General features: G+C 45.1%; 1 protein-coding gene and 1 long non-coding RNA gene across 2 annotated transcripts; one reads left to right on the top strand and one right to left on the bottom strand.

Annotated features, from left to right (window-relative positions):
• Positions 1 to 1,890: 1,890 nt before the first annotated feature.
• LOC136527004 (rhamnogalacturonan I rhamnosyltransferase 1-like) lies at positions 1,891 to 6,553 on the bottom strand. The gene is made up of 8 exons (XM_066519597.1): positions 5,607 to 6,553; positions 4,563 to 4,630; positions 4,339 to 4,427; positions 4,077 to 4,242; positions 3,702 to 3,991; positions 3,392 to 3,596; positions 3,129 to 3,286; positions 1,891 to 2,620 (listed from the first exon to the last, which is right to left on the bottom strand). The coding sequence occupies exons 1-8, from the start codon at positions 5,905 to 5,907 to the stop codon at positions 2,377 to 2,379; spliced, it is 1,521 nt and encodes a 506-aa protein (XP_066375694.1). The 5' UTR covers positions 5,908 to 6,553; the 3' UTR covers positions 1,891 to 2,376.
• Positions 6,554 to 9,980: 3,427 nt separating this feature from the next.
• Positions 9,981 to 10,943, top strand: LOC136529898 (uncharacterized). Its single transcript, XR_010777464.1, has 4 exons — positions 9,981 to 10,164; positions 10,279 to 10,436; positions 10,582 to 10,663; positions 10,841 to 10,943. It is a non-coding gene; the product is annotated as an uncharacterized lncRNA (long non-coding RNA).
• Positions 10,944 to 11,840: the final 897 nt, after the last annotated feature.

The following is an 11,840-nucleotide window of genomic DNA, read 5'->3' as shown; positions in this document are numbered from 1 at the left end:
CCTTATATAAGTTTGGTTAATTTATATAAGTTTTGAGCCATTCAATTGTATTATCTCAATTTGGTTAATTTATAGCCATTTTACCGAACTTTTTCTTTGAATTTTATCGTGTTGCACATGAAATTTTTTTACTAGGACTACCCTGGTTTTAAATCCTGGATCCGCCACTGCTCAGCACAGTAGTGGCCAGTAGTCAATACAGGTACAGTGCCATGGTTTCAAATCCTGTATTTCATTTTCTCCCTAACCTAAATCGTAACTAAAATATAAAATGGTAAGATTAACTACAAAACTCTAAAAAGATTGTAAATTTTGGTGGCCATGGTCCTTTTAACCTTAGCTGAACTTTGCCACTGGTTGGTACATTTGATGTCTTGTTTCTGACAACCGAGCTTGACTTTGTTCCAAAATAATTGTAAATCTCATTTAATTAGTTAGCCAATTTTAAGTTTGATTAGATTTATAAGAAATAATATCAATATTTACATATCTATCTAAATAGGTTTATTATAAAAAATATACAACATGACTAATCTAGTATTGCTTATTTTAGGTATCTTATTGATACTTCTTTTATATATGTTTAGTTAAATTTAAGATTGATTGATTTCTCCAAGTATGAGATATATATTTGTGTTGGAACCGAGGGAGTAAGCTTTGGCCGAAAGCTACAACCATACAAGCCACGAAATCACCCAACGGCCAACACGGAGAGCGAAGATTGGCTCAGAAAAGTAGCTGTCACTCTGGCCACTCTGCTTGGTCCTTGGCTGAACCCCCGCGGAACCACTTGGGCCTTGGCTGTTTGGTGCAAATGTAGAGAATTGGGCTAAGGTCCAGCAAGATGGTTTGGCCGTTTGGGGAGCCCACACTGCGCTTTATACGCCAACAATGAATAACCATGTGTCTAAAATACACACTGCACATGTACGTTTGCAAATCTTGCAGGCGAATTGCAATGCGTGGAAGATTATTGATTTATTTTGTAGTTTCGCCATTTCTAATGGAAAATTTATGAACTACTTTTTTCTGAATTAGCGAAAAAATATGGCTTAGTTTCTTTACCCACTAAAATTATGTAATGCTACCCACTTTTGAAACGGCGAAAATTGATTTTCATAGTCCTAAAAGGTCACAGTTCTAAATCTCTAAGTATTGCCGTACGAGAGTATTAATTAAAAAGAAAAAGATTCCACGTTTTGAGGCCCTGCATTCCAGTTTCACCTTAGCCCTTGTTTAGTTCCATCAACCTTTGCACCTTCAAAGTTTGCACAGTGCAAGATTCTCCATGCATAGAGTATTAAATGTAGGTAAAAAAATAACTAATTACACAGTTCAGGTTATACTTTGCGAGACGAACGTTTTAAGCCTAATTAGTCTACGGTTGGACAAGTATTACCAAAGGCAAACAAAATGCTACAATACTGCTACAGTACACCAGTGCTTTTTGGATGTGCACAGTTTGAGCAACTAAACGCGCCCTTAAACTACTACTGCGGGCATATTAGATACGACAATTGACAAGTGATAGCTGAACAGCTGACAAAGCTGCCAATGGTCAAATGAAAGTACAGTACTTGGCATTGGCACAATGCCAACGGACACAAGCAAACTGATAAAAAGCTCTGGCGTTGTTATTGCCCAGCCCACATGGAGAGACCATCAACACCTACAGTAACACATTTACCAATGTCCTCCTGCAGCCTGTTTGCTTGCTCGTAAACGATTGTAAATTTTCAGCCGAGAACAGTGTTTTTCTCTCACCAAACCAGCCAGCAGTAAATAATCCACGATACGATACGGCCTCCCGAACAGGCCACGAACTCAGAGGTTAACAAGCACCCTCCATGCAGGAATTCAATGTACTAATCACATTATAAAAACTGCAAGTGCTAGAAACATTCTGCAAAATTTACATATATAATACAGGTTGTATCGATACAAAAAGTGTATACATCTTTCAACATGATTGCCAAAATTTCGCCAGTGGGGACAATGGGGGCGGCTATCAAGAACAACTGCTATGTTACACAACGCAAGACCGGATGCAGGAACCCAGCTGCATCTTAGTTCTCTTAAGTTACATTCTTCTTAGCAGTAATTCTATCACCATCATCTATACAAGTCCATCTCTTTTTTTTTTTATTTGGGAATGAACAAATCTCCCCCACCCCTCCATTCTATAATGTGTATTTACCAACTACATCCAACACCCCCGTTTTCTCCCTCCCTGCCTCAAGATTACAGATTGGCCTCATCTATGACTCGACAGAAGCCGAGTCGCCTTTTCTGGCTCCAAAATATTTGCTTTTGGGTTCAGTTGTGTTTGAGAAAGAATGGTATAATGTGAATATGGTATATAGACATGAAAGGATATTATAAGATTTGCAAAAGATCACGATCCTGGAGGCATTCTTGGGGATTGGCATAGAAATAGTCCTCTTCCTTGGGCCTGTCAGGAATCACAATCCTCTTTGAAGCTGATCCCATCAGCTTTGCGTGGGCAACCTTGATCAATGCAGAGAACTCATCCCATCGCAGAGAACCATTTGTGTACCGGTCCACTAGCTCAACAATGAGTTTTCGGTCTAACAAGACTGTCTTCTTGTAACCCATGAATCTAGAAACAGAAAATGAAATAATACAAGTAATTACTACAAATGATAAACTGCACACCTTTGCAGCATATAGTAGAAAGCATGATGAAATTATGAAATATCCCTATAGCTATCAGTGTGGAATTACCAGTAACTAACATGCTACATAGAAATTGCAAAAAATAAGATATCTAATATGTAGTCACTAATAATCAACTTCCCTGAACATATTTCCCGATTTCAGCTTCAGAAAATAGGGAAATATAAAAAGTTCTACTGTTTCTATGCTGTCTCAAAACTCAATTGCACAAATCTTAAGGCATCACTGTTAGTAGTGAGGAATTGATGGTGGTTGAAGACAATATCATCAATGTGATTTAAAACTTTAACAGTTCATATTTCTCAGGACAACATTAATGCAACACTCAGAAGAAACAATTATGAAAATACAATTAGCATGCTGCCTGGTATGTCAAAACTGCATACATATGCTGTAATATAAATTGTATGACAAAGTGGAATAGTGCAAACCTCCGATGACCCTCAACGACTTTAGCCATATTTCCATCATATGTTGGAACAAATATATCACTTTCTAAAGATACTAAGTAATCCAGTGCTGCCATTTGTGATGAATGGTTCTGGAAAAACATCAGATCAGAAGGTTCCAAAAGTGTCTCCTTCCTCACCTACAGATAATGGTTGTAGCAAGACATCAGCAATGAGAAAAGAAGAGATGGAGTACTGTATAACAAGTACGACACAATAGATGCATAATATATTTGTGCACGCACCACATTCGGGTACGCTGAAGTTAGAACAGCCATCCTGCGCTTTCCACCGTATATTTCCCCAGCAGCAATGTATATTTGCATACTTCTATCGATGTCAAGTGCTCTGAGGACAAGAGCAGTCTCCTCAGGCGTCAATGGGCAAAGGCCATCTTTTCTTTTCAAGTCTGAGTCAATCACTTTTTCTTTCCACCATGGATAAGCATACCTGAAGACAAAAGTAGTTTGGAGCATGTCCAATCAACAGAACAACTACAAATAAGAAATAGATGAAATTTCACTGCAGGTTAAAGGTACGATTCCCAAATTTCACCTCATTCTTGTGAGTTCTTCTGCCTCCTCAGTACTGCAACCTTGTGTACAGCCAGAAAAAGCCAGCATATCGATTTCATAACGTAAATGAAGTACCAAGAAAGGTCCATTTTGGCGAAGAATTCTAATTACTCGCTTGCCCAACTCTTCAATTTGTGGGGTAAATCTGAGAGAGGCATAATTTACTCGGCATCGCAGTTTCTGAATCTCCATTGGTAGACCATTGTTTGCTAGCCTGGCATCAGTTCTATTAAGATGGAGAACCTTGTACTTACGAATCAAAGGAAGAATCTGATTCAAAATTAACCAAGTGTCAGTTTATACAATAAATTCTGCAATGTAGACTAGTCTTGGCATTGAATATGATGCTGATTACCTGATTTTGATAGTAGGAGATATCAGACCAACTAATTGGAGGCATCGAATGAAACATTCCAAGTTCAACTCTTCTCTTTACCCTTGGGGGTAACTCCCTCAGAATGCGAACTTCACCTCGTAATGAGGTTATAAAGTGCTCGACATCAAATATATCTTGGAACTCACTGCAGGATAAAATGGACTGCTGCAGTTAAGCTGCCTGACATAAACACAAGTCTCAGTAATAGTTTAAAAGGCAATTTGAAGTCGCCAAACAGCACCTTGGATCATTCCAAAACGAAGTCTTATCCAACTCTGGCACAACTAAAGTGACATTCAAATATCTTGCAATTACAACCATGTCACATATCTGATAAAAAAGTAGGGAAGGCCAGAAGCCAATGTTAAGAGTCAGACGTTGTAAAGGAAACTGCCAAATCAATACAAATAAGGGTTTTCCTTTTTTTTTTTTGGAGGGACAAATAAGGGTTTTCCGATTGCTTACTGCAGCTCGCATTTGGTTAAGCCCACCATTGCACGAAACCATCAAGTAACCATTGTTCCTATATATTCCTGGAAGGCATTGACAACAAAACATCAGCGAAAGGAAACACTAGAACATGCACAACGTATTTTACTAATTGGAACCATAGCTATAATACTGGTGCGCATTGAGTACTTGAATAGCAACTAGAAAATTATGACCACACTTTTGCAGTCATTCATTAGGAAAGGCATTCAGTTCATGGAAATGCAGTGTGCAATATAATGTCATATAACAACCAAGGTCTTTGTTGACAGGTGCAATTAGCTTGGCTCCTATAGTCCTCTCTCTGTCTGAGCTGAAATGTGTTCTAAGATCTAAGTTACATCCTAATTGACAAAATCAAGTGTTGTTTCACCAAATGCAATTACGGTTACTAGAAAAAGACCCATGAGGCAGCTACCCAAGAGCTGCTGAGAAGCCTACGAAAATGTGGCCCACCTAAACAGTATGCATGAAAATACAGCGGAACGCAAATATCATGGTCAGAATACAATAACCAGAAGGTCCAGAACGGCAAAATTGTTGTCCTACCGACCAAAAGAAGGTAATGCAATTCCCAATTCCCAATATTACCCCAATGCAATGTGGACGGCATGCACGACCTGACGTGAGTTTTATACCAATATACTGATCCAATAACGTGGAAACGATGTGAGCATGATTGCATCATCAAATGCTGCGGAAAGCACCACACACATACAGGTGACATTATTAGCACAGAACGAAATCCGCGTGACGCCCTGCATTACGCGGGGCTTTGCCAATCGGAGCACATGAAAACGACCGAAATCTTCACCAATCACAGGTCGCTTTCATGCGAGACCGAGGAAATGTACGCGGGAGCTTTGGAGGGATCTACCACGGCACGATGCAGGCGGGCTGTCAATGTCCAGCTGGGAACCGCATTGTGATTGTCCAGAGCGCAGACAGCAGGTCGAAACAGGGCAAAGGAAAGCCGAAAGCGAGGAAGCAACCAGAGAAATGATGAGGAGGCGAACTCACTTTTGGGCGGCAGCGCGGCGGCCCTGTCGACGAGAGGCCGCGGGCGCGAGGCGGCGGCGGCCGCCTCCTCGTTGTGCGGCGTGAGGCAGGAGGGCCAGCCCTTGAGCACCCTTGGGCCCCAGGTGTCCCCGACGGCGGTGAGCTGCACGACGCAGGTCCAGAGCAGCACCGTGGTGGTGGCGCGCACCAGCCAGAGCTTCATCCGCGACCGCGCGGCGGCGGCGGAGGAGGGAGGGAACCTGAGCTTGTCACCGCCGGGCGCCGCTGCCGCCTTACCCCCTGACGCCACCTTCCACCCCATGGACCATGGACAGAGGCACCTACGGACGGCGCCGGGAGCGTCCGAAGCAAGATGGGAGGGCTCGTCCGAGGATTAAATCGGCTGCCTCCTCGGCGCTCGCGGCCAATGCAGCTACGAGCAAGGCCACCAACAGCACCGCTCGCCAACTTGGCGAGCTTGCACGAAGCCGAGCACGTCACCGGCGCCTAGCCAACCGGCCGGCTGCCCTCTCGCTCAGGCTGGCACCGCGCCTCTTCGGAATCGAATCCACCTCCTCGTGCCTCCTCCTCCTGCCCAGTGCTCCGTTCCCTGGCTGGACCGGGCAGCAAAACCGGCGGTCGGTCGCAGTAGCGGCGCGGAGGTCACGAGGAGGCTGGAGGCAGCGTGGGCCGCCGGAGGACGAGTGCAGGGCGCCGGAGAGGAGGCGGCGTGGATCTCGGGGCCAGGGCCAGCGCAAGCGCAGCGGAGCGAGGAGGGGAGAGAGAGAGAGGGAAGGAAGGTGGAGCGATTTGTGGGGACGCGTAGTTATTTTTGGGCGTCGGTGCCTCGCCTCGCCTTGCGAATGCCTGCCCTGCCAGCCTCGGTCCGTGGTAGTTGACTTGGCCAGTGGTGGTGCGTGTGCGTGTGTGCGCGTAGCGGTGTTAATGCGCGCCCCGCCGTTGCGTGTGTCCGTGCAGCGGAGGAGGAGGGGGTAATTGGCGGGCGGCATCGGCGCGGTGGGACGTGGCGAGGGGACGTGGAGGGCCGGGATTGATGGGGGCGTGGAAAGCCGTGGGGGTGCGGACGGCTTGGATTCGCCGGCGGGGTGGTTGGGGAGGTGGAGTATGACAGTAGTATAGTATGGCACGTTTAAAGATGACAACGACTCCGATACTCGATACCCGACGGGTATTTGATTCATTAAGAAACGGAGATGAACAGTCTGTTCGTTTGGCTGTGGCTTGTCGTAAATGATCGTAAATTTTTAGCCGTAACAGTATTTTTCTCTCACACAAACTAGCTAGCAGTACTTCTTCACGAACCAGCAACGATACGAACCAGCCAACCGAACAGGCTGGGGATCATATCTTTACCCGCGGGCATCTAAATGGGCAAGAATCCATCCCCGACGGGTATAGCAGGTACAGAAACGTTCCCTGTTTACCCTTCCCCGTTACCCGTTGGGGAACCCGACTATTTAAGCTATCATATGAGTATTTGGCCCAAAGAAGTTCAACATAGGTATTTTGGTCCAAATCTGAACAATCATATATATATATATATATATATAGTTTGTGTGTTCTAGGAATCCTAATTTAATTTTTTCTTACCATCTCCGCCAGCAGCACAAGCATACCTGCCTCACGAGCGCTCGTGCCCCTCGCTTCTTTAGTTCGGTCTCTCTGCCACATTTGCTCGTCCTCCTCGCAACCTCGCTCCTTCTCCTCGACATCTCCGAGATTCCGACACTTATACTCGGGTGAAGAAGAAATGTCTCCGATTGCAAAGCTACGACCCCAAGTGTCCTTGTTTATCGAGTATGCAATACCTGTTGGGTATCTGTTACCTGACCGATGCCCGACGGGTACGAAGATTGGTAAGAATCTATACCCGAGACAGTTAACGAGAACGGGAAACAGAATAAATTCTCCGTAGCAGGGAAAGAGAACGTTCCAACGACCGATAGGTAATCCCGTTGCCATCCATAGGCACGTTGGCGAGACGTTTTGGGGGATGGACAATTGGAGATGGAGTGGGACGCTGCCACCCGTGACGACGACAGTGGCTACCGGCGGCCGGCGCGGCATTTTTTAACCGGCGAGACGACACGGGACACAGACCCAGTCCACTTGCGACTTGCCCTGGGGTTGGGTTATTATTACGCGATCCTGGTGGCTGGAGGCTGGTGCAGGGGGCAGGGAGCCAAAGGTGGCGCTGTATTGTATTGGTCACATGCCGCTGTTGGTATCTTCGTACTGTATATTCTCGGTTCTAGGGTTGCCTGCTGGCGCAGGACATCATGAAAATTCTACAATTGACCGCGTGCATAGGGCCATAGGGCCGTGTTGTTTTCTCATCGAAATTTCCCTCGTGTTGAACTGTTGAAAAAAAAACTCGACCAGTGAGGGAAGAACCATCCTCACGGCAATATCATAGAAAGGGACCGTATGTCCCCGGTCGAGAAAACCTCCGAAGGGCCGAGTGAACCGGGACAACATACGCCGAAGGGCCGAGTGAACCAGGACAGATCATCAGACCGACGTTGCTAGAAGGTGCACTGTTGCCGACGGGACAACATACCCCGAAGGGCCCGATTGAACCGGGACAGATCATCAGACCGACGTTGCTAGAAGGTGCACCGTTGCCGACAGCAGTCACCAAGCTCACGTGCACAGGGGATTGTTTTTTTTTTGGTGCGAGACCGGAAATTCGCTTCCCGCGGGAATCGAACTCCGGCCGTCAGCCTCCAACCGAGCAAGGCTTGCCACCCAAGCTAGGTAGAGAGGTTCGTTTGTGATAGATACTTTCTCTTATGTTCTTTCATCCGCTCTGTTTCTTAGGGCATGTTTAGTTCCCAAAAACTTTTGCGCAGTACTCATCACATCGAATCTTGCGGCACATGCATGGAGTACTAAATGTAGACGAAAAAAAACTAATTGCACAGTTGGATGAGAAATCGTGAGACGAAACTTTCGAACCTAATTAGTCCATAATTAGACACTAATTATCAAATACAAACAAAAGTGCTATGGTAGCCAAAAACCCAAAAAAAAATTTGGATCTAAACGCGGCCTTAGTCACACCGGTTGAAAAAGCATGCCAGATAGCCTAGCTCCTTGGGCGGTAAACTTCATCTGGAATAAAATGCGTGAATATATTATTTGGACATGGGAACAATTTAGCTCATCAGGAACCTACAATACTTGGTTAGATGGCACAGTTAGTTAGGTTCATGTGGTACGTAGCAATGTACTTACTTGTCAATAGCAAGAGGTGCTTATTTTTACATCCAGTTTATTAGAAAGCGTATCAAACACCCTGATCCGATGCCAGGGACACGAGCTTACAATATAGTACTTAGAGAAAGAGGCGCTTAATTGTAACTTCAAATTTGATTTAACGACATTTTGGGAAGCTGACAGGGCATGTCTTCTCTTCATTACATTGTGCATCATCACATACATACGGTAAAATGTTATATCTCATCTCTCCGTAGAGATCTTATTTACAATAAAATTTCATGTACGCAAGGAATTATTTACATTCGACCGGAATCTAGCTGCCAGTAGTTTACTACAGATGCACATAAATCCCACAGTTGATTCCGATATTGCCAGCCCTTGCTTTCAGCATGCAACGGCCGGCGCGGCCCTTTTGCCTTTTCCACGCTTCACATGCACGCCCCGCGTCGGGCGGCAGGTGGCGCGGCGGTGCTTCATGGACAAGGCAGTCAGTCCAGACCACACCACATTCTAAAGAATCTAATTAAAAAAAAAAAGATAACAAAAAAACACAACGTGACAGGTCATTGCGTGCCAAAGATCGTGCGTACCGAACAAACCAGTGGCTGGCCAGAGTAGCCTCCTCCTCTGTTAACAAATGTGACGAGGAGCTAGCACTAGCGCCTGATGCCCGGCCGGCCCGCCTCATCATGCATGATGTTGCTAACCATTTCCGCTCAAATAGCGTCACGCGCATGTTACCTGATGGAGCAACGAATGTTCTTTGAGAATATTGTTGTTGGTTGATTGCTCTCTTTTAAACATTTTTCAAGATACGAACTATATTTATATATACTAGTATCTTTATTTATTAGGCACGGTTCAATTCGCTGATAAGCCGAGCTGAAAAGTATTGTTCGTTGATTTCTTGTGAACGAAAAACACGATACTATAACTGATAAGCCAGGCTGATAAGTTCAAGCAAATAGGGCCTTAGTTTAATATAGATACATGTACTTGTGCTCTTCTAGAACTAGACTAGAAGGAATAGTGTTTGTACTCGCCTTCGCCAAACTCTTTAGAATTGGGTCCTGTTCGCTTATGCTGAAATTTGACTTATGCTGAAATTTAGTTTATAGTGAAATGTTGTGAGAGAAAAACACGGTTCGAGCGGCGGCGGCTCCAGCTAGGGTTGGCTCCAAAGCCTCCAACCCAACGGCCGATGGAGACACGGAGACGGAGGCGCCGGGGATCCCGGCGGGCGGAGGCAGCAGGCAGCAGCGGCTGTGCGGGCGCATCGCAGGCTCACAGCAGCCAGCAGGAGCGCACAGTCCCCTGGGGGCGCAGCCTCGTTTTGGTTTGTTTCTAGGTGAAATCTCGATGATTCGAGCGGTTTGCTACTGAATTTCGCCGTGGATTTCTTGCTAGCTCGTCCTGCACTCAGTACTGCCTGTACTGCTTTGCTTTGCAGAGCTGCGTCGCGTCGCGTCCTACCGATAGTTGCACGCCGCCGCGCAGGGCCGTCGGCTAGGGGCGACGCGCCGACGCCGACGCTGCAGTGACTCCGAGTCTCCGACGAGGGGCGACGCGGCGGCCGAGTAGGCGGCAGGCAGCCAGGCGCCCAGGCAGGTCTCCAGTTCTCCACTATCTTCAGTTCTTCACGTTTCAGAGATACGCTGTGTCTGTGTTATGGTGTGCAGTGACCGCAGTCTGATGGTGCGGGTGCCAGAATCTTGCCTTAGAGGTAAAATATTTTTCTATTTATTTTCTCTAGGACCCTGCTAGCTGGAAGCATTCTTATACTGTACCACTTCAAGCACTGCAGCACCAGCAGGGCAACAGCCAGCACCCAACAGGTATACTCTTTTTCTTTAGATTTGCCTTTTAAACTTTGTAATCGTTCAAAATTTGATTAATGATATGTTAGTGCCTCGAAACAATTTAATGGTATGATATATGTTCTCTTCTACCTTCAAAACTTTGAAGTTAAATACTTAAAATTTGTGTCACTAATTTATTTTTTTCTTGTATAGATTGCTTCTAATGATTCATGAAGAATACAACAGCGTGAATGTGTCATCATCTATCGATCTTTTGTTGGTTAGTTCTAAAAATTGTATCTTTTACTTCTTCTTATGCGTTTAATGATGCACTTTCGATTGTTTATTTCTATGACTGAAAAGTAGCGTTGAATAAGCTCAAAGGAACATGACAGTTTTTTCATTAATAATGTAGCTTGGAAGTGCATCTGTGCATGTGCATGTGCATGTGTGGAAGATTGCTACGACTGTTATCGGTCACAACCAGAAGGCGACCGTTGGAAAAATTAAACTAGCATTTGGATTTTGCAAAAATGTTTATGACTATTCAAAACTAGCATTAGATTTTGCAAAAATGTTTGTGACTATTCCAAACTAACATCGGATGCATTAGCTAACTACTGTTCCAAACTATGAACATCGAGAGATGCGTATGTTTATGACTAACCACGACGGCGCCCCTTCCGACAACCCACGCCCCAGCGGCGGCGCCTCTTCCAGCAGCCCGCTATAGGGTTGAGATGGCGACTAGAGGGGGGTGAATAGTCATTTCTAAAACTTAGTCGCGTCGGCTAACCGAAACAAGTGCGGAATTAAAACTATCGGTATAGCCAAGAATACACCACTCTATCTATGTTCTCTAGCACCTTGCAAAGATCCTAATTAAGCAATAAAGGTGTCGGGCTAGTTAGAGCTCACCTAATCAATTCTAGAAGTAAGGTCACATAAACCTAAGCCACTAGTACTTTAACCAACGGGAAGCTCCTACACATGCTAGTTAGTAAAAGCACAAAGCCAACTAATCTCAGTAGCAATGCTCAATAACAAGGTAACCAATGCCAAATTAGAGAGCGCAAATACTTAGCTACACAAACTAAATAATGTGACTAATAAGGTTACACAAACCAAATTAGCCACGCAAGGGAGCTACTTCTATGCTACACAAGCAAGAAGGTAACTGGTGAGCTACACAAACTAACTAATTACAAGAGTA

The sequence above is a fragment of the Miscanthus floridulus genome, chromosome 19 (genome assembly GCF_019320115.1).
Source record: "Miscanthus floridulus cultivar M001 chromosome 19, ASM1932011v1, whole genome shotgun sequence".
In the NCBI taxonomy this organism is placed as follows: Eukaryota; Viridiplantae; Streptophyta; class Magnoliopsida; order Poales; family Poaceae; genus Miscanthus; species Miscanthus floridulus.
Note: the sequence above shows the minus strand (reverse complement) of the source record. Positions and strands in the feature narration are given on the sequence as shown.

Excerpts from the sequence above, each read along its gene's own strand:
- LOC136527004 (XM_066519597.1), bottom strand. The coding sequence starts at position 5,907 with ATGGGGTGGAAGGTGGCGTCAGGGGGTAAGGCGGCAGCGGCGCCCGGC. Across the intron at positions 4,243-4,338 it reads TCGTTTTGGAATGATCCAAG|TGAGTTCCAAGATATATTTG; the intron begins GTGCTGTTTGGC and ends TTTATCCTGCAG. Across the intron at positions 3,992-4,076 it reads TCTCCTACTATCAAAATCAG|ATTCTTCCTTTGATTCGTAA; the intron begins GTAATCAGCATC and ends ATTTTGAATCAG.